This window comes from Caretta caretta, chromosome 2, assembly GCF_965140235.1.
Source record: "Caretta caretta isolate rCarCar2 chromosome 2, rCarCar1.hap1, whole genome shotgun sequence".
Taxonomy (NCBI): domain Eukaryota; kingdom Metazoa; phylum Chordata; order Testudines; family Cheloniidae; genus Caretta; species Caretta caretta.
In genome coordinates this window covers 176,735,420-176,757,456 of record NC_134207.1, presented here as the reverse complement: position 1 = coordinate 176,757,456, position 22,037 = coordinate 176,735,420, and the positions used below count along the sequence as shown (strand labels likewise).

The following is a 22,037-nucleotide window of genomic DNA, read 5'->3' as shown; positions in this document are numbered from 1 at the left end:
ATATTTAGAAGTAGTTACCTACTTCAGCACAGGGGGAGCACTATCATGAATGTGGGCACTAAAATAATATAATTTTCTTCTGCAACTATCTCTCATAATAAAGAAAATGGGAAGCCAAAACCCCTAGAAACCTTTTCTCCAGAAAATACATGCTACCATACATAGACAGAATAGTTTGCTTTTCCAAATTCTCGGCTACTCTTTAAAGACATGGTCTACTTTTAAACCTGTTTTGCAGGTGTGTTTGCAAATGAGGATTTATGATCTGTAATTTTCAGGGTCCATATTACTAAACAAGTAACTTTAGCTAAACAAAACATTGTTCACTATTTCAAATGATGCAACACTGCATACTGAAGCAGGAGACCACAGAATTCATATAGCTTCTCCTCAACCGCCTTGTCTTCCTTGAGTGCTTCTTTAGCACCTCAGTCATCCAGCGGTCCCAATGATAGTTTGGAAGGCTTCCTGCTGGTGATGTACTTGCAAAAACTAATAGCAATTTGTTGTAATCTCTAGTCTAGATTCAGGCTTCCTCTCCCCCAGTTTGTAAAAGTCTAGGCACTGGAAAAACTATCTGCTGAGGCCCCAGGTGTAGGACACAGAACTTTTTACTCTACATCACAGCTGCCAGGCAACTGACATCAAATGACCACTGATTTGCTGTTCCGTTAATCAACAAAATGATGTACAAGCAGTACGTACACATTAGCCTTTGTATCCAACAAACTTTGTCTGGTTCCTGCTTCCTTTCTCTCCTAGGCAGCCCACATTTTCTTCTAACCTTATCTCCTAACCTATGACTTAAATCAGCCTCTGTACCAGATGACTGAGGGGTAGTTAACGCAACACTGATTTTTTGAAGAGCAACTAGCTAAAGATAAAAAAAAAAATTGCTATTAGTTTTTGCAAGTACATCACCAGCAGGAAGCCTTCCAAACTATCATTGGGACCGCTGGATGACTGAGGTGCTAAAGAAGCACTCAAGGAAGACAAGGCGGTTGAGGAGAAGCTATATGAATTCTTTGCTTTGGTCTGCATTCCAGAGGATAAGGTGGAACTTTCCACAACCGAGCTATTCTTTTTAGGTGACAAATCTGAGGAACTCTCCAAGATTGGAGGTGTCAGTAGAGGAGGTTTCGGAACAAACTGGTAAATTAAACACGAATAAGTGATCAGGATCAGATGGACCCAAGTTTTGAAGGAACTCAAATATGAAATTGCAGAACTATTAACTGTCTCTGTACCAGATGACTGGAGATATGTAAAGCTGGTTTTAAAAAGAGGCTCCAGAGGTGATCCTGGAAATTACAGTTAGTGAGCCTAACTTTAGTACCAGGCAAATTGGTTGAAACTATAATAAAGAACAAAATTATCAGGCTCATACATATGTCAGGAAAAAGTCAACATGGCTTTTGTAAAGGGAAATCATGCCTCACCAATCTACTATAATTCTTTGAGTCAACAAACATGTGGACAAGGGTGATGGAGTCAATATATTGTACTTGGACTTTCAGAAAGGCTTTGACAAGGCCCCTTACCAAAGGCTCTTAAGCAAAGTAAGCTGTCATGGATAAGAGGAAAGATCTTCTCATGCATCAGTAACTTGTTACAAGATAGGAAACAAAGGATAGGAATAATTGGTCAGTTTTCACAATGGAGAGAGGTAAATAGCAGGTTCCCACAAGGATCTGTACTGGGACGAGTGCTGTTCAATATATTCATAAATGATCTGGAAAAGGCAGGAAAGAGTGAGGTGGCACATTTTCAGATAACACAAAATTACTCAAGATAGTTAAGTCAAAAGATAACTGTGAAGAGTTACAAAGGGATCTTTCTAAACTGGTGACTAGATGACAAAATGGAAGGTGACATTTAATGTTGATAATACAAAGTAATGTACACTGGAAAACATAATCCCAACTATACATTCAAAATATGGGGTCTAAATTAGCTGTCATCACTCAAGAAAGAGATCTTGGAGTCATTGTGGATAGTTCTCTCAAAACATCTGCTCAGTGTGCAGAGGCAGCCAAAAAAACCTAACAGAATATTAGGAACCATTAGGAAAGGGATAGATAATAAAACAGAAAATATCACAATGCCACTATATGAATCCGTGGTATGATCACACTTTGAATACTGTGTGCAGTTCTGGTTGGCCCAGCTCAAAAAAGATATCTTAGAATTTGAAAAGGTTCAGAGAAGGGCAAGGAAAATAATTAAGGGTATGAAAATCCCTTAATCCCTATATGAAGAGAGTTTTAAAAGACTGGGACTGTACGGCTTAGAAAAGAGACGACTTGCGGGGGATATAATAGAGCTCTATAAAATCTTGACTGCTGTGGAAAAAGTGAATAGGGAAGTGTTATTTACCTCTTCACATAACACAAGAACTAGAGGTCAACTGAAAAAATTAATAGACAACAGATTTAAAATAAACATAAGGGAGTTCTTCTTCACCAAACACAGTCAACCTGTGGAATTCATTACCAGGGGATGTTGTGAAGCCCAAAAGTATAACTATTCAAAAAATAATTAGATAAATTCATGGAGGTAGGTCCATCAATAGCTATTGGCCAAGACAGAAAGGGACACAACCCTGTGCTCTGGGTGTCCCTAAGCCACTGATTGCTAGAAGCTAGGACTGGACATCAAGGAATGGATCACTCAAAATTGTTCTGTTCTGTTCATTCCCTCTGAAACATCAAGCACTGGCCATTATCAGAAGACAGGATACTGGGCTAGATGGACCATTGGCCGGACCCAGTATGGCCGTTCTGATGTTCTTGCTCCAAGCTTCCATTTCCCATCTCCTCTGCCTTCTCTTGGCACCACCTGACCTACACCTTCGTTCCCAGCAGCCCCAAGCCCAACTTCAAGTTTCCCTCTAACAGCTGTCCATGGTTACTGGCTTCTGATGATGACGAGACACAGTGCCTCCCCACTTCCAGAAGCAGGCTTCTTTAGCTGCCTCCTACATAACACAAGCATTGTGCCTGCTTACAGCTAAATGTTTTCCTGGATGGCTCTGAATGTCTCCGATACCAACGTCCATTCGCTTTCCTCAAAGGCCCATGTGCCACTCAGCCTTCATCCCTCAATGGCTCTTGGCTGTCCCAGGAAATCTGTTCCAAGCCACAGAGCAGTTAAATCTTGTCCCACTAGCAACATTGGCTAGACAGGTGTGATTTCCATTCCTGCTGTGGAAGGGTCAAATAACACTGCACCAAGCTGAGAAGCCACCTGCCAAGGCACTGGTCTAAAGGTAAGACACTAGACATTGTAATTACTACAGGGGAAAGGAGCTTGGGAACTCAAGTATAAAGGAAAAAATAAAGTAGTAAAGAAAGAGACAGAGAAAACCCAGATTTCTTTTCACCCTCGTGTGGCAAGAGATTCTTGCTTTACAGAAAATATATTATGAGTCCAATCCTCCAAGCCCCGCAAATGTAGAACTGCCATTGAATTAAATGAACCAAATTCACAGACAATGTGTAAGACTTGTATAAGTTCAAATGTTTCTCAATGACCGGTCCGTGGTCTGGTGTCGGTCCCTGAGCTCTCCCTAACACAGATTAGGAAGGCAGCAGGCCAGTCCCTGGTATCAAAAAGGCTGAGAAACTGCTCTGAACTATTAGAGCATCTGGGCCTAACTTTCCTCTGCCTTCCGTCTAGTGTAGTCATTAGTGTTTGTGAAAATTAGGCTTAAAATGACACCATGCTGATTTGCATGCATTTTATGCTCCCTTTGTTCAGATGTAAATGACTATGCAAGGCACCAGAGAATCAGGTTCTCTGATTTGAACTTGGTCCCATCCTGTAAACATTCACACAAATGCTTAACTTGGAGCACATGAGTAGTCCCACAGAAGTCAGTGAATCTACTTACCTGCGCAAATTAAAGCGTGTGTGTACATGTTTGCAGGATTGCAGCCTTAGACTTTGTTAACTCAGATACTAATAGATTTACACCCACTTCCCAATGTGTAATTTAGAATAAGGGTAGGGAGTCTATGTTTTGGTGTCACTTATGTGTTGAGGAGTTGGAAGATGATGACACTAATTTGCACCTTGCCTCCTTTTGGTTGCTTGTCTTGTGACACTCCTCTCTGACCCCCCAGCACATAAGTTACAACATTGTAGGTATTCCTTCAGTCTAACCTAGACTCATTCCCTTACACAGACCCAGTGGCCCAAATCCAGGGTTGATGTGTAAGGAGGCTATGTAGATTATACATGGATAAGAGGTGAAGTCTAAACTGGTAGCGTATTACATATGAAGACAGAAAGAGTGTACAATTCCAGTGCCTTAAAATTCTACCTGCCCTCCAGGGAATTTTCTACCCTGCACAGTGAATTCCATTAAACAACACTAGCTTCCTTGTAAAATAAAAGACACCCTCATCCTGCACAGGAAGTGAAAAGCTCTCCAGCTGAAAATTACACTACTTTACACTTACTTTGTCTTTGACAACAAGACTATCATAGTTCCCCTGATCAGTGTTGGCAATTTTTTTGTTTGTTTGTCTGTTTGTTACACTGAAAACAATGCCAGCCAGTCTGACTACCACCAAAGCTACTTTATTGCATGGTTACAATTTGGTTCTCAGAAAAAATAATTCCCTTTCACAAGGGCCAGGGTAGCATGCTGATAGTGACACATTATATTTAAATAACTGTGGTTTCCAGCATGGTTTCAAATGTATTAAGGACATGGCCATCCATTAATTGGCTGGTGACTGGCGGGAGAAGGTGGAATTATAGAAGGATGTTTCAGTAAATGGAAAAGGCAAGAAACCACAGTTAATCAAAGAGTGATTTGTCACTGTAGAAATCCAGTTAATAAACTGAGGAAAGAGCCAAACAAACAGAAAAATCACAGAATCCCTGTTTTCTTTTGGTCTGTTTTAATTTTCAAGTGCTTAAGTTACAAGATAATTTACCTTGTTACTTCAACAGAAGATAATACAACTGCATTAATAGAAGTCACCTAGATTCATGCTTTGAATTTGAAAAGTAAGACACATGTAGTTTCTACTAACACTGTTTATGTGCTGCTACGCTTCTTCCTGCTAAGCTACAAACTGAAGAAATTCTAGGAAAACTGAAGCAGTTCTAACAAACAGGTTTCAGTAACACAAAGTGACACATTTCAGTATATATTCATAAGGGTTGGGGGGTTATTACTGGGCTGTAATTGCAGTTGTTCTAACACCTAATAAGCCACGGTTGGGAAAACAAAGGCAGGTTAATTTGTGATTTCCTCTCCTCATTCAGAGGCAAATTAAGTGTCAAACAGCTAATACAGAACATATTTCATTTTATGAGATTTTAATTTAATTCTGCACCATATTGTTGATGCCTTAATGTAGGGTGGTTTATCTAAGAAGAAGAGCAATTTATAAACCTCTTTCAATGGAATCTTTAATGATAGGATACGATAGCATAATTATAGCAGTGCCTGTTAGTCCTACTATACATATGAATCTGTCAGCAATTCTACCATGAACATAAACTCCTATTTTAGGGGTTTATAACTCAGTTATAAAATTTTGCTCCAGGGTGAAATTTGGGATACAAGATTTCTGCCCATGAGTAATTAAAAAAAAACCCTAATATCTCATATACATATCTTTAATGGTGGAACTATGCAAGAATCCTTTACACCCTAAAAGTTTACTGATATTGACTTTTTTTTGTTTTGCCTGTCACTCAAAAAAGATATTTTAGGCCCAGATGCCATCATGTGCACAAGACCTTTTTGAAATGTTCTGTATTTTTCCTCTATTTGTTCTATTGATACCTAATTATAGTAAGACTCCGCATTCTTTAGGTATAGATCTCAACCAGCTTTGCAAAGTTGAGAAACCATCATTAACCCCAGTTTTACATATGGGGAAAATATGGAGCAGAGAAGCTGAGTGACTCACACAGAGAGAGTCAGTGGCAGAGAAGTGAACAAACCCTTGGTTTCCTGACTCCTGTTGTATGCCCTATCCGCAGTCTCCCAGAAACTGAAATAACTTTAAATCCATTTTTTTTTAAAAGGATGCCATGACAACTATCCAAATAATGTCTCCAAAAGAATGATTAATCCTTTCTAAGCCAAAATCCAATGTTCCTAAAGATGGATTTACACCAGAGACATAGCTGTTGGTGTCTATCATGTTTATACAGTACTGTGAATTTTTGAAAACTCTACAACCTATGAAAATGCCTACGAAAAAGCTGTTATAGTCTGAAAGTTTCCTTTGTACAATTACCTAATGACATATTGACATTTAATTACACTGATCATATTGGGTCCATTACATACTGGGTATGTTATACCCTATTGTTTCAGCAATGGCATAAACAAACAGAAGGGAAGAATAGTTTGCTTAAGTTTATGCAAAAATAAATAAACAATAACAAAGAAATTTTAATTTTAAAGTTAAAGGCTGAAACTATGACATACATCTCAAACAACTGCCTGCAGCCCATGATCTCATGCTAAAATCCTATTGTTTCTTATGAGCTATGCAGTTGTGGGAGACGTCCAAGGTGCTGCAGGAAGTATTGGTGTTGGTTATTCAATAAGTGGCACTCTTCCTTCTGAGTCAGTTCCGATTCCACTGACCCAACGTGGTATGAAGAGGGTGTATTGTTGTATTTCAGATGAGACATTAAACTGAGATATTGACCATTTATGGTTCTTAAAGAATTTGTGACGCTTTTGTCACAATAGGTTTTTAACCCCAACTCCTCTTCATATTCCAAATTGAGTAACCACATTCTGCTTACCTAAAATTTGCCTCTGCTCTGTTGTTAAGCACTGGTAAAATACTGTTGTGATACACCCAAGAGACTAATGCATTTCAGCAACAGGAAAGTGATCCCTAATAGGGCTCATCCTTGAAATCTCTGCCTAGGCAAACTACAGGCCCAGAATCTGTATATTAGTTTATATAAGTTTGCAGTAATATAGTATATATAATATAAGTATAAGTATATTATATAAGTTTGCAGAGCAATTTGGTATCCTTTGGAATGAGAGATGCTATTAAATACCAGGTATTATTAAATAACAGTAACGGTGACAATCTTGCTCTTGTTGAAGCCCAGGGCATAATTTCCCTTGACTTCGAAGAGAGCAGGATCATGCCCTAAGCCTCCAACCAGAGGCTGACTTTAGAAACCCTGTGAAGGACTCTAAAGAGCTTACATCAGAATCTAGCTTCATATGCATTGCAAAACCTAGAATGAAAGGGGTGAATCTGTATGTTGCTTCCACCTTAATTCAAAATGTCCCTGTTTTTGAACTGTAGGTTTAAATCAAAATCTTTATTTTAATGTATTTTATTGCATGGTTGATTACGGTGTAAATACTTACTGATGTATCAGTGAAACTCTAAGGAATAAATCACAAGTTTCTGTGCTCTCTCTTTCATTCTGTAAATACCCACTTTTCCTTTAATGCCTAAGGAAGACTGCAACACAGATTTATTACTTCCCTCCAGGCAAATTTGCTCTGAAATTAAAATTCAGTAATAGGAGACTAATCCAAAAAAACTGTTGGTAAAATATTGCGTGTGTACTTGGGCATGTAGTTAGGATTGTTAATATCAATTAATTCTGCTCACAGAGGAGGACTTGTTTTAAAACAACTTCATTTTTCTTCTGTATATATGTAATTACACAGCTGTAACTAATAGCCATGGAGATGCAATCTGCCATCTAAACAACTAGCATTATTCTTCAAAGTATTACTTTTGCATTTCTTCTTTTATTTTCTCAACAAGAGAGGTGATTATTAGATATAATTAAATGTATATATCAAGACTTTTAGCACAGGAGTAAGCCTTCCTTATGGCTCCATTTTTTTATGGTATATGGCAGTTTTCTGAACATTACAACTAAAGATCATTGCTTTATTTTGCAAATCTGATACTCCTCTCTACATATAGAATAAGATAATGGTTATTTCCACAGGGTTCCTCCTCTCCCCTCTTCTTCTAATGCACGTTATCACTGGCATTCTTTTCTTTTATCTTTGTGTAAACCATGTGCTCTATTACATTTGCCATTTTGTTTGGGTGACATTCCCATCAATCACCTGACTGCTTGTGCACACACACAACAGGGGCTATGAAAATTCCCCCAAAATTTCATTATGCTTCATGGCAGTCACTAGGAAAAAGCTTTGACGTTACAGGAAATTTTAGCTATGAAGAATCCCAAGCCTAATCCAGAGAAAGTACACATTTTTTTTAGCAGTATTTTATAGGGCTCTATGCTTTTTAATTTAGTATTTATAGAAAGACAGCACACAGAATAAACATCAGCAAAATATATAGGTGACATTTGCCAGCTACCTATTATAACAGGCATTCCTAAGGCACCAGCCTGGTTCTGCTTCAGTGAATCCACGAACAGATAAACTCGACGCATTCCAAACGTAAATCTTGCTCTCCAGCTTGAAAAGGAAAGCTGCAAAGCTTTCCAGGCACAGAGTTTTAAGTACCATAAGGATTCCAATATTTGTCTCTTGTTGTAGGCTCCATAATATAACAATCTGGAAAATAATACTTACACATGCAGTGGAGGAATGGGAGATGGTTCATAATGGTAACGTCCCTCGTGATGTCTTGCATCAATTGGCACAGGAGGGTGGAATGCTGGAAAAAGGTGAGGTGGATCTGAAAAACAAATAAGGTTTCCAAATATGAATATATCATGCAGCTAATTTTTAATATTAATTACACATCTCAAATTATGTGCCAACTCTTGTATGATGTACGGTCAACTTCTTCTTTCTCAATACAATGCCGGTGTAACTGAACAAACTTTGCCCCATAAAATTTGCATAGATGAGCGTGAATATTCATTTATTAATTTTCATATACTCTTTTTTCTATCTTAAATGGCAAATTACATGAAAAAGCCTTTAATAAATAATTACAGTGCACACATGTGAAGTGTCAGATCAAAAGGATTGCTGAACCTTTTGTAAGCATCCCTGGTTCTATTTTTTTTCATATTAAAACAAATAAAAATTTTATTGAAAGAAAGACCTAAAAATAGAGTACAAATAGCTTGTAGTAAAAAAGATACAGTGGAATGTACAACTAAAACAGCAGGCATACAAAGTACAATCTGGAGTAAATTACAATTAAGTTAGAAGGAAAACGTGATTGGGAAAGGCTGCATTGGAGGAGACGCTGTGCTGCAGCGTACCGAAGGGAAGCGTCAGGAATTATGTGCTTCAGGGTGTGGGGATTCATTTCCTCAGCCTTGAAAAGGATGCAGCATACACTTTGCATGCAGCTGGTCACCTCTGCTGGCAGGCATGTAAAGAGGAGGGGAGAAATGGCTTTGGTTACTCCCCACCCTATTTCTGGCAAGTTGTTCCTGGGAGGGCCAACTCTGATGCTGCCACTGCAATTCCTATTACTTCCAGACAGCCCTTATATCCATTACACAAGAGGGGACAGTTCCTCACAGTCTCGTCCCCAACCCACCACTACACAGGTTGCGTACAGGTCAGAACAATCTAGCCCTCATTTTTCCACATAATTCTCGCGTTAAAGCTCTCTGCCATTTTGGATGCTCTAGTTTTAATATACTATAGATCTCTATCAACATTTTCATACCTTTGCAACTGTCTAATGTAAAGAATGTTATTTAATGCATCATTACAATTCTGAATGGAGGAGACAATGTTCAAGCAGCAACATAACAGCTGAAAAGCCCATTGTCTCCTGGGGGGTGAAACCTACCTATCCAGACCAATTATTTTATGTTTATGTGATCCTAAAACCAGATGTGAATGGATGTTATGTAAAGTCATGGTTTTACTAAAAAGGATTCTAAAAAGAGAAAATTCTTATTTATGATCAGTCGGAAAAACCAAGCTAGAGAGACCTTTTTCAGTCTTGCTATGACTCTTAGGGTAGATTCTATGTGTATTTTCTTCCTTCTGCATCCAGCTAAATGTAATCCCCACCTTAGATTACGTTATCTCTGAAAACAATTGCATCAAGCCAGGTGAGGTTCCAAAAAAAGGGGGAGGAATTGGATTTTGCCTCTGTTTTTTCTCAAAAATTTGAATGTTTGAGATCTCCAACCAGCTGCAGTTGGTAGAAAAGGAGGAGTGTAAGAGATAATGGGGTGGGGGGAGGTGGGGAATTCACACAAGTTCTGAGGAAATATTTCCAATTTTTCATGACAATTTTGAAACATTTGAAATTTCCTGTCCAGTCCCCGTGCCAGCTATTTGTTAAGTATCAACTACAGTGCACTTAGTTACAGTGCATTTCTGCCACTTACTGACTTGGGGCCCGATCCTGTTTGAAAAGTGATTGTGGCTTCCTAACATGAGCAGGGAAACCCTAGTCATGGTAGCCCTAATTCTAGCCCTACTTTACTAACTGGACATAAATACCTACACTCTTGCAATTTGATCCCCTCCTACACCTGTGCTGAGCCCTGCTGACTTCTACAGGGCTCACAGTCAATCCCAGGAATTTATACATCCCACAGGAGTATGTGGTTATGGGGGGACCAGAAGATACTTGCTTCCCGAGCATGAAATGCACTTTGCATCGATCACCAGTCCCAGAAGCCACAACACAGCCTGAAACCAGGGGGAAATGTTTGAAGGAGCAGGAGCAGCACAGAGAGATGTCTACATAGCGTGGGATCCTGTTGTAGGCTGTGCTCCCCGCCCCATAGCCTATTATTTGCAATAATGTAAGCCGAGTAGGGGTCCTACTCCTGCTGTACATTACTTTCCTCCAAGACATATTAGCCACTGTCAACAAACATCTCTCTCCCCACTGCCTCTCTCACAGTAGTAACTGTGAGGAAAACAAGGGACAGGGGAGGTTTGTCCCAAGGGGCTGGATTCTGATCCCCGTAGGCATGTCAAATAGCATCATACCCCACCTCACACAAGGTGAACAAGCCTGTGCAAGATGCACAGCTTACTTTCCATCCCTGCCGAGCCAGGCTGAAACTCCACTCTGGGGCGCAGTTCCCCTATTTACCTCTTTAAACACAGTTTAGCCATGTACAGGATTAGCCCTAAAGTTAAATGTGATCTTCTATAATTTTCTGTCTCAGGACTGGAATATTGAATATTAAATTACCTATAGCCCAGACCTATCTTAACTGTACAGACGAAGAAAGTAGGATTTAATGTGTTTGTGTTATACAGTCATTTCATTAACCTCTGTCATCTTGTACTGACATTTAATGAGGCAGAAATCTCAAAGAATACATTTCTGAGTCCTTTAATATTAAGTTTCTCTGTGTGTCCTGGCTGCATTTCGTTTGTGGTTTTTGTCTTGGAAAGAGAAGTATTCCATCACTGCACAGAGAACTGTTGAAGTCAACCCCGCATGGCTAGAACAGACCTGAATATCTAGCATCTGCCATAATTATCCATCTCACAGTTTATTATTTACACATGAGCAATACAGCTGGTGAGCATCATAACTCAAGCGTATGTGTAATAAGTTACTGCACTGTAGCCATCTCCTGTTGCAACCCTTGGAAAAATACCTCATGACGACTTTTCCAAAGTCAGGCTAAAACTGCTGAAGCAGAATAAAGTGCCACTAAACCTGGCTACCTCCTATTTATCATACAATTTCCTGACTGATGGTTCCACAAACCAGCTGCTAAGTGCTGTGTACTCTACTGTCAGCAAACTAACATGCTAAATGGGAGACAGGGAGAATAATGTGCAGAACTAGTGGAATCAGTTTTACTGAGGGAATTCAAAATCTACTATGTGCGGATAATTTCTTGATGCAGAGGTAAGTAGTAAATTCTACATGCTGTGGGTCCAAAAGTGTTCTACTTTGAACAGCTTTGAATATTTATATGAAAATATGCTCACATCAAACAGATATTTGAAAGAGCTCCTATCATCCAAGGTTCCACTTAGAATGCACTTCAAACCCTATAAATATGTAATTGTTTGACATGTATTTAAATTGAAATATACAGAAGTTTGCATAGCTGTAACACATATTGTATTCCTACTGGTCATTCTGACCTCACACAATAATTGTTTCAGCAGAGATACTGCCAGACCATCACAGGACAAATTCCTCCACATTCATTTATGCTAACTAGTACGTTATTCTAAGAGTAGTCCCATTGGAATGAATGGGACTACTTGTACAGGAATGTACTGCTCTTTGTCTGTGTGGTAGAATCTGGTCACAACTGATCTGTAGCTGTTGCTAGCAGAGGTCTTGGCTACCTACAAACCCTGTAGCCACAAAGACCCTTAATAAAAGGATCTGGCAATTGCTCTAAAACAAAAAGAAAAGGAGTACTTGTGGCACCTTAGAGACTTACCAATTTATTTGAGCATGAGCTTTCGTGAGCTACAGCTCACTTCATCGGATGCATACCGTGGAAACTGCAGCAGACTTTATATATACACAGAGAATATGAAACAATACCTCCTCCCACCCCACTGTCCTGCTGGTAATAGCTTATCTAAAGTGATCATCAGGTGGGCCATTTCCAGCACAAATCGATGAAGTGAGCTGTAGCTCACAAAAGCTCATGCTCAAATAAATTGGTTAGTCTCTAAGGTGCCACAAGTACTCCTTTTCTTTTTGCGAATACAGACTAACACGGCTGTTACTCTGAAACCTGCTCTAAAACAGTGGTTCTTAACCTGGGGTGTGAGATGCCCTTTCTAGGAGTGCGAGACATGCCAGATTTTTTTAGAAAGTAAATCATCAAAAACACAAATTAAGCACAGGCACGTAAGTACAACTACTTTGTTTAATCAAACTTACGTATTTATTAACATTATACATTTTTTAATATTACTGTAATATACAAACAAAAAATATATCTAGGTTTAAAGAACTGACCTACTTCTACAATTTTTGATAAGGGGTGCGAGAACATATTTTGAGAACCAAAGGGCTGCAGGCTGCAGTAAAGGTTAAGAACCACTGCTCTAAAAATATGACATTTATGAGCTTTCTATTTAACATGCATAAAACAAAACTATCAGCAGGAATTATACTATAATGAATCAACAACATCTTCTAACAAACTTTACCCTTCATGTCGTATTTCAGAAATTATTCATAAAAAAATTCTATATCTTGGAAGATTTGGCTGAAATGAAGGCAAGGGTAGCCCATGACAAGGCTTTAAAATGTTCTTCATTAACTCAGGCCCAGATCCTGCAATCAGATCTGTGCAGCCAGAGACTTGTATCTGTGCAGAGGCCGGCTAAAGTCAATGGGCTCCATATGGGCATAAGCATCTATCTGTATGGATTCAACTGCCCAATCAGGGCCTTAGGCCCAATTCATCAAAGCCCTTGAGCACGATTCAGTCCCATTGACTTCAATGAGATGTAAACATATGGCTAAGTGCTGAAATGGATGGACTTGGGGGGAAGGGATAGCTCAGTGGTTTGAGCATTGGCCTGCTAAACCCAGGGTTGTGAGTTCAATCCTTGAGGGGGCCATTTAGGGATCTGGGGCAAAAATTGGGGATTGGTCCTGATTTGAGCAGGGGGTTGGACTAGATGACCTCCTGAGGTCCCTTCCAACCCTGATATTCTATGACTTACACATATTTCAGCTTGTTTTGTTGAATAGGGGCCTTAGCTGTCTTCCTTTCCAATACCACAAGCAAAAATATCTTTAAGGTCCACCTCTGCTTGAGAACATTAGGAGGTCTTTAAAAAAAATGTAGAGCACAGGCAAGTAAGTTGTATAAGAGTAGAAATGTAGCACTGGTAAACACTTTAAGCTCCACACAATTCTGTAGATGTCATCTCCAAGATTTTTCAAGAAAATATGTCGTTTTTTTAAATTTTTATATGTATAAATTATGTATTCCCTTCTTACAAATACATCTTCAGGTACAGTGAAAAGGACCAACCCTCACAAATAATAATCAATCTCACACTCCACCAGGTAAACACCTAGGAGAGGAGAAGGGACTTTCACTGTTCCCTAAAGCTCAGTAACCTATGCCTCCGCTGAAAGAACAAGAGAAATGAATAAAGGAAACTGGGGAAAATTATCAAAATTTGCATGTTTGATAAAGAAAGAATAATAATTAAGATCTAAAGAGATCTAAGAGTTACCAACGATCTGCTAATAGATGCGGCAGAAGGTTGCATGACTCTAGCAGACCAAGAGGTATTATGTAATACTGAGTCAGTAGCAGAAAGTACAACAAGAGAAAGTGAAAGAACCATTATCCAGATCCAACACACTCTGAAGTCAATGGGAATCTTTCCATCAATTTCTTGATCTTTGGAACAGGGCTTCTACAGTTAGAAATCACTTGGATCTGGCAAGTTAAATTTTTGGTAGTAAGGCTGATCACACAGACAACACCATTTACTATCCCATTTTGCTCAAGCATGGTGAGATTCTTGCCAAACCCTCTAGGCTTTTGAAAAGATAGGCTTCAACTTTTAGTGAGTTGAGAAACTATTTGTTATGGTATAAGGTTTGAATCAACTCAAGTGGCTAAGTGCAGCTCCACTCTCCGCAGCTGCATTATGAGATAGTGGCACACAAAATATGCAATTCAGTGCACGTTTTCAGTATGTGTAACATTTTAGTGGTTTATCATTAGATAAATCTGTTCACAAAATTCTACAAGAGAACACTAAGTCAAGTTTAGAACTTTACTCAAAATACAATTAGGCTTGGAAGGATAAGATTTTTTTTTTAAAATCGGTAAATGTCAATTTCACTGCACCCAAAAAAACTTACAAAAAATATTTCGATCATTAATCCACTCCAAACTAGGACAAACTAAGACAAATGCTGCTTGAGAAATTATTAGAATTTGATTTAAGGCTATTTATTTTGAAAATTTTTATGCGTGATGTTGGGACATTTCATATATTACATATTATAATGCTTTAACTTTTGAATCTCAATGTCTACTGTCATTAACTAATTATTAACTGACCCCTAGTTGTTTGACTTCCCCATAATTTTGTACAACTGTGAAAATTTAAATAGATAAAAAATGTAAAATGCTTAAAGTTAAACATTGATATTATTAATTGAAATTATAAAAAAAAAGAAAAATCCAATTCTGCCTAACCTAACTATAACATATTGGGGGTGAAATCCTGGCCTCATTGAAGTCAGTTAGAGTTTTGCTTTTGACTTCAGTGGAACCAGGTGCTCAGAACACTCTGCACATCCAAAATAATTGACTTCTATGATAATAAATAATTTACTTATATAAAACACTGTTACCCAAAATGTACTAAAAACACCACTATGCAAAATATAGCAATTTCTTAATGTCTTTTTCAGTACACTGCATTGTGAACAGTTTTGCCAGCAGATTTCTATATTTCCCTTGGTGCATAGCTGATCATCCAATGGGAATTTTCTAATATTTTGATTCGCATAGTCCTATAGGACATTACTATTTCTTCATATATGTTTGCTTCAATTTATCTTCCCTTGATGGTGTTGTCTGGTTTTATGGTAACAGTCATGGTACTTTTTGGAATGGAAAGTTCTGCTGCACCGGTAACTGCATATTTTTCAACTGGCTAATTTTTAAACAAAATTAGTTTCCAAGAGGGCCCGTTAATTTCCCTTTCAAAATGTGTATATGAGTTTTTCTGCTCCCCATTTGTTTCAAGGGGTCTTCTCATCAAGAGAGAACTATAACTAAGACCCCCAATCCTGCAAATCCTCATGCTTAACTTCATGAACTGCGAGTAGTCCCACAGCCTTGATTGTAAATGGGACCACTCAAAGTGAATTAAGTTAACGATGTGCGTAAGTCTTTTCAGGACTGGAATCTAACTGACTGACTAAGAGGGGAACCAAGAAAACTGTCTGTACACAAAATATTGTCAAATGCACAAAGTAAATAAACTGAAAAAGCAGAGGTGGAGTTTTTTCTCTTCTATTTACTAAGTTCTTTCAGTTACAGTAATATTAGGTTTTATTTGTAACTACAGTAGGTACAAAACTCAGGAAAAAAAAGTGACTTTCAGGTTGATCATGACACTTTTATATTTTATGTTCATTAATGTACTTCAATCATTACAATTCCATCTCCAGCTTCAACCTGAGTTTTCAGAGCTCATTTCTCTGCATTAAAAACACCACAAACCTCAGAAAGTGGAATATTGCTCCACTTTTTGATTGTTGTTGCTGATGAAAAAGATTCCCACCTTGGAAAAGAAATAAGAATCCAGGGCATCTTACACACCTGTCATTCATTTACCTCCTCTGTGTTTGTAAACCCAAACACCTTGTGGGAACATGCTTTATCGTTTTTAGTGGTTCCACAATAATAATCATCATCCCACCAAACATTTGGAAGAGGAGCTGTTATCTCTGATCAAGAAGAAAAGTGGCTGGAAATGATTTAATCAACTGGCACTGGAAGATCTTTAATATGCCAGATTTGCTGCAGGTATTGGCTAAACAGCTATTGGATTGATTTCAGCTGGAACACTATCATTCTTCCCAATCACTGCAACACTACTATCAGAGGAAAACTGCAGCAAGATTGTCTTCTGGAATGCTAAACTTTTTAAAGTCTATTTGATTCCATCTGTCCGGTGCTCAGAACACTCTGCACATCCAAAATAATTGATTTATATGATAATAAATAATTTACATATTTAAAACACTGTTAATCCAAGAATCTCTGAACACTTTGCAAACACAAATTAGGCCCTATGATAATCCAGTGATTGAATCATGACTTATTAGTTGTATGAGGTCAGATGCATCAGTACAGTAAGGTTGCTTTGTGCTGCACTGGCAATATAAAAAAGCCATAATAGCATCTTAGTTGGCCATTGGTTATGGCTGTTTTGCATGGGTAGAGCAGTGCAGTGTAGGGACATATCATTATTATGTACATTTTACATGTTGGAAGACTGAAGCACTGAAAAGGTAAGAGTTGCACAGGGGCACATAGCAGGTCCGGGGGGCAAAGCTGGGAATAGAATTATTGGGTCCCAAATCTCAGTGTCATGCTGTGACCACTAGACGACACTGCCTCCCTTTCTTATATAAATTGGTGTTTAAAAAGCCATTAAATGTAACAACAGTTGTATATAGTCAGTGTCTGCACTCCAAGCACACTAGAAGAGAACCCAACGAGACATCTTGGCCACAAAGTACGTTATTTGGAAAGAACATCACCTCTTATAATGCAGCTGGCTCTTGGTATGCCACAACTCATCTTTTTTCGTAACCTCTGGATCCATGCAGTGCTTCTTAACAAACTTAATAATGTGGTCTCCGCAAGAAAATGACAAATTGTGCTCTGCCAGGGAACTGACAAAAGAAATCCCTGCCTCCGTTACCTCAAATGTACTCTCTTCAGTGAAAAAACAATTTATCTTTTCCCTTGCAACGTGCTTTCTATTCTGCCATTGTCCCGCTAACTTCTTGTGTCCCTACCATCAATACATCTACCACAGCTAAAAATCATACCCAGAAGGATTTTTTTTTTTTAAAAAGTGTCCATATTTAACTTTCAACAATCCAGTCAAATGCTTTAATCTAGATGCTCTGGAATGCTGCTTGTCTTTTGATTCCATCTGTATGTGCCTGATGACATCTTCTGTATTCTCAACCTCCCTGCTGAGAATCTGGCACAAACAAACAAAAAGAAAACACATGCACGGAAAGTTATTAAAAGCAGGTTAACCCAAACATATAGGAGTCTGCAGCTGTGAATGATGAACTACAAACTGTGTGTTAAAAGAAAATAAATAAAACTGAATTAAAAAAATAAATCAATCCTGACCCAAACTGAAGATGATTAAGAGTGAAATCATACAGGAAGGCCCTGACTACGCTGCTGCAGCACAATGTTTACACACAGTTCTCCGCAGCTGGGTGCTAACACAGCTTCCCTGCCCAGGGCAGACAGGGAACTGCCAAACAACAATTTTGTCAAACAGTTTATAGTCTGGTTCATTCCCATCTACAATGGCCAGGAAGACTGTGTTAGCACTGACAAGACGCATGTATAAACATGGTGCTTGCAAATGTGACTATGCTGCAAGTGTAGACAAAGACAAGGAAAGAGAACAGTCTGGAAGCCAAAAATCAGTGTACTCATGGAAAGATACAGATTATAAATACATTTTAAAAATGTCAGATGTCCTTGTACATAGTGTGGATCTGCCTATGGAGGTCAGTTTGGAGCAACTAATAAACTTCAACACATTTAAAAGGGTTACAAAGTATTAAGCCTGGCCACAAAAAGTTAGTCAATCATATGATGCAAATTGCTAGTGTGTTTCTCTCCTATGTAGCAAAGTCAAGTTTGAAAGCAAGTCCAGAGGTCAAATCCTAATCTGATGTAAATCAGCGTAGCACCAGAGATGTCAATGAGTCTACATCGATTTACAGCAGCTGATGATCTGGTGGAGGTCTCTTATTTCATTGGCCAACACAGGCTGGAAGAGTTATATAAATTACATTCAGAGTCTTTGGTAAGTAAATTGTATAACGATAAAAATTAGAGATGGAAAAGACTTATTAGGTCATTGAGCTTTTACTTTTAAAGATAAAAACAACTCAGCTTCTACAGAAGAATATTCCACAATCTGACAAGTATCAGAGGGGTAGCCGTGTTAGTTTCTATCCACAAAAACAACAAGGAATCCGGTGGCACCTTAAAGACTAATAGATTTATTTGGGCATAAGCTTTCGTGGGTAAAAAACCCCACATCTTCTTCATCTGATGCATCTGAAGAAGTGGGGTTTTTTACCCACGAAAGCTTATGCCCAAATAAATGTTAGTCTTTAAGGTGCCACCAGACTCCTCATTGTTTTTCTACAATCTGACGGATCTCACTGTCAAAGATTTTTTCCTGCTAGTTAACCTAATTTTGTTCTTAACCCCATTACTCCTAATTATTTTACCTCCCTTTGTACCACCCTAAAGAGTTCCTCTCCCTATGTGTTATTTATACTCTTCATACACTTGCAGATGGCTATCACTTGCCCTCTTTGTCTATCCCAGAATGTAGATATATTGCATTCTTACAATCTGCACACTTTAAATTGGACACTTCAGTCAATTTATTCCTTTTCATTGTTCCCTGAACTCCTTCCAATTTGGGAAAGAGAGACAGTTATCACCTCTCTGCTCTAGGACATTAAGCCTGTGTATGCAGGCTAAAAAAATCACACTGATTTATATATAATATTTTAAACTGGAATTTCACTGTACATATTGATAGGTTTTTCAGCATTACTGACATTTCTCTCTCCCACTGAATATCTGCATTTCTAGTTATTTCCCCCCAATGTGCCTATGAACTTGCATTTTCCCATTTTGTGCCAGATTCTTCCACTCTCACTTACAATGAGTAGCAACCTACTCTACATTTGCCAGGGGACTATGGTGCTACTCAATGTGAGTAAGGGCTGCAGAAATTGACCTTTTGTTATTAGAGTTTTATCTACGCTTTAAAGTTAATTTGGATTAAGATAGGGTGTGAATTTAAAGCACATGAGCTATTCCTGAATAATTTAATGTGTGGACACATTCATACTGGAATACGGGTGACTTATTTTAATCCACTTTGAGAGTGCAGGGAGCAGAGACCACAGCGGGAGCTGGAGAAGAGGCTGAAGTGGCACACAAGATTGGGCTGGCCATCATGAAGAGTTAGGGACAGCTCTCCCCACTTCAGGTCCCAGTGGAGACTCCCTGCGCAGTGGACAGGCAGAAGTACACGCACCAACCACTGGGATCGGGAGCAGGGCTGCACTGGTACATGGTGCCAGATACCAAGGGGCATGAGGAGGAAGGACAGGGCACTGGGCACCAGCCAGCGAGGAATGGCAATAAGAACTGCTGGGACACCCCTTCTCAGTCTGGAGCTGGCAGCCACTGTCCCCTGCCAAGTCTCAGTAGCTCCCCTCCCTCCCCCTCATACCCCCATTCACAGCAAGCTTCCGAACCTCCCCGCACCAGACCGGAAACCAGTTTGAATTATTTTTTCACATAAGATTTCATGAGACACTGCATAAAATGCTTTTTCAAAACCCAATACATTACATCTACTGTATTCTTAGACTTTATTGATGATTTCTCTTAATCATTTTCCATTATTTTAATAGGAGCTGAATTTATTACCAGACAATACTTTCCAGTAATTTCCTTCCTTTCTCTGGAAGTTCAGTATCACATTTATTTTTCCAAATCATCTGTTGTCTCACCCAGTCATCAGTGACTTCTCAACAATAATTGTCAGAGATTCAGTAAGTTCACTAGATAATTCCCTTCATATCTTAGAATGAGTTTCATCTGGTCTTGACGTCTGGTATATGTGCACCCTTTCCAAATATTCCCTTATCTGCTCTTAACAAAAGCTACATTTAAGAAATCTTCATTACTTTCTAATTGTTCAACCTCTTTATATTTTGTCAGTCTTAAAAGCAGCTCAGTAGTTCTTTATTTAGTAATTATTAGTAGTCTTTATTTAGTAATTCCACTGATTTCATCCCTCTCCTAATTGATTAAAGAGCTTGTTTTGCTATTGTGTTTCTTTCCACCTTGATATCTTTATAAAAAGCCTTTCTTATTCTCCTTAACCTGTTGGTTATTCTTGCTTTTTGCGCCATTGCTACCCATCTCTTTAATTTCCTCTTTATATTCTTTTTATATTCCCTTCCACTTTTCCATTTGCTGTACAAGTTCTTTTCACTCCACAACGTTTGAGCAGTATCTCAGGAAGTCACCTTGACTGCTTCTTCCTCCTAACATTCTTCTTTTGCTTATGAACTGATGGTGGAGTATTGCCTACAATACTGTTGCTTCAAGCATCCACTACAGCTCCCCCAAAGCAGACCAAGGAGCCACATTACCGACAAAGGTGAGAATGTCATACCCCTTCAACTGCAGAGCCATTTCAGCCACGTACCTGCTGATTTATGGGGCTCTGTGCAAGTGTGTGTTACTTTATAACAAAAAAAAATGGTTCTCTGAATGAGGCAGTGAGTAAAAAACCCAAGATCTCAACTCAGAGAAGCTAACTCTGGCAATCCTTACCTATTGACAGTAAAACTGCCTCATCCCTGACAACTTTCCAAAATACACCTGCAGGACTCACGGACTTGAGGTCAATGGGAGTTAGTTTTTTACTGCACAATGATATGTTATGCCTAAAGCTTGGATAGGTAAGGTGGGGTGAAGGAAAGCCACCCTCAGGAGCTCTTCACTGCAGTGGAAAGAAAACACTTCTTCAAACTCTAATGCAGAAACTGAAAAAACAGGTACATGAATAGCAATAGCATTCAGGTTTCAGAGTGGTAGCTGTGTTAGTCTGTATCAGCAAAAACAATGAGGAGTCCTTGTGGCACCTTAGAGACTAACAAATGTATTTGCGCATAAGGTTTCATGGGCTAGAACCCACTTCATCAGATGCATGGAGTGGAAAATACAGGAGTAGGTATAAATACATGAAAAGATGTGAGTTGCCTTACCAAGTGTGAGGTCAGTCTAACGAGACAATTCAGTTGACAGCAGGATACCAAGGAAGTAAAAATAACTTTTGAAGTGGTAATGAGAGTGGCCCATTTTAGACAGTTGACAAGACGGTGTGAGTAACAGTAGGGGGAAATTAGTATTGGGGAAATTAGGTTTAGGTTTTGTAATGACACAACCACTCCCAGTCCCTGACTTAGACAAGCTTTTCTACATGGGACGGTGTGAGATTTAAGCATGTGACAGATTTTTGGGGCGGGGTCTGTCTTTTTGTTGTATGTGTACACAGCACCTAGCAGAACAGGTTCCCAGTCCCTCACTCTAGGCACTACAGTAGTACAAATAATAACCAACAATAATTACTTCACCTTTCCCTCCACTGTCTAGTGGGTCAATAGTGCTCTAGGAGGCCCAAGCAGGGAGCTGTCCCTGTGCTCAGAAGCACACTGTGAGCTTGTGAGAGTGCAGACTGCAGCAACCATCTTCTCGTTCTGTGTTTGTACAGCATCTAGCACACCCGGGTCCTGATCCATAACTGGGGCTTG

General features: G+C 39.0%; 1 protein-coding gene across 6 annotated transcripts in view; it reads right to left on the bottom strand.

Annotated features, from left to right (window-relative positions):
- Window positions 1-22,037, bottom strand: part of GLI3 (GLI family zinc finger 3) — a 246,887-nt gene that overhangs the window by 103,701 nt on the left and 121,149 nt on the right. For all 6 annotated transcript variants that reach the window (XM_048839132.2, XM_048839133.2, XM_048839131.2 and 3 more), the window contains one exon: window positions 8,576-8,681. In XM_048839132.2, the coding sequence (XP_048695089.2) occupies window positions 8,576-8,681 (106 nt within the window). The remainder of the gene's footprint in view (window positions 1-8,575; window positions 8,682-22,037) is intronic.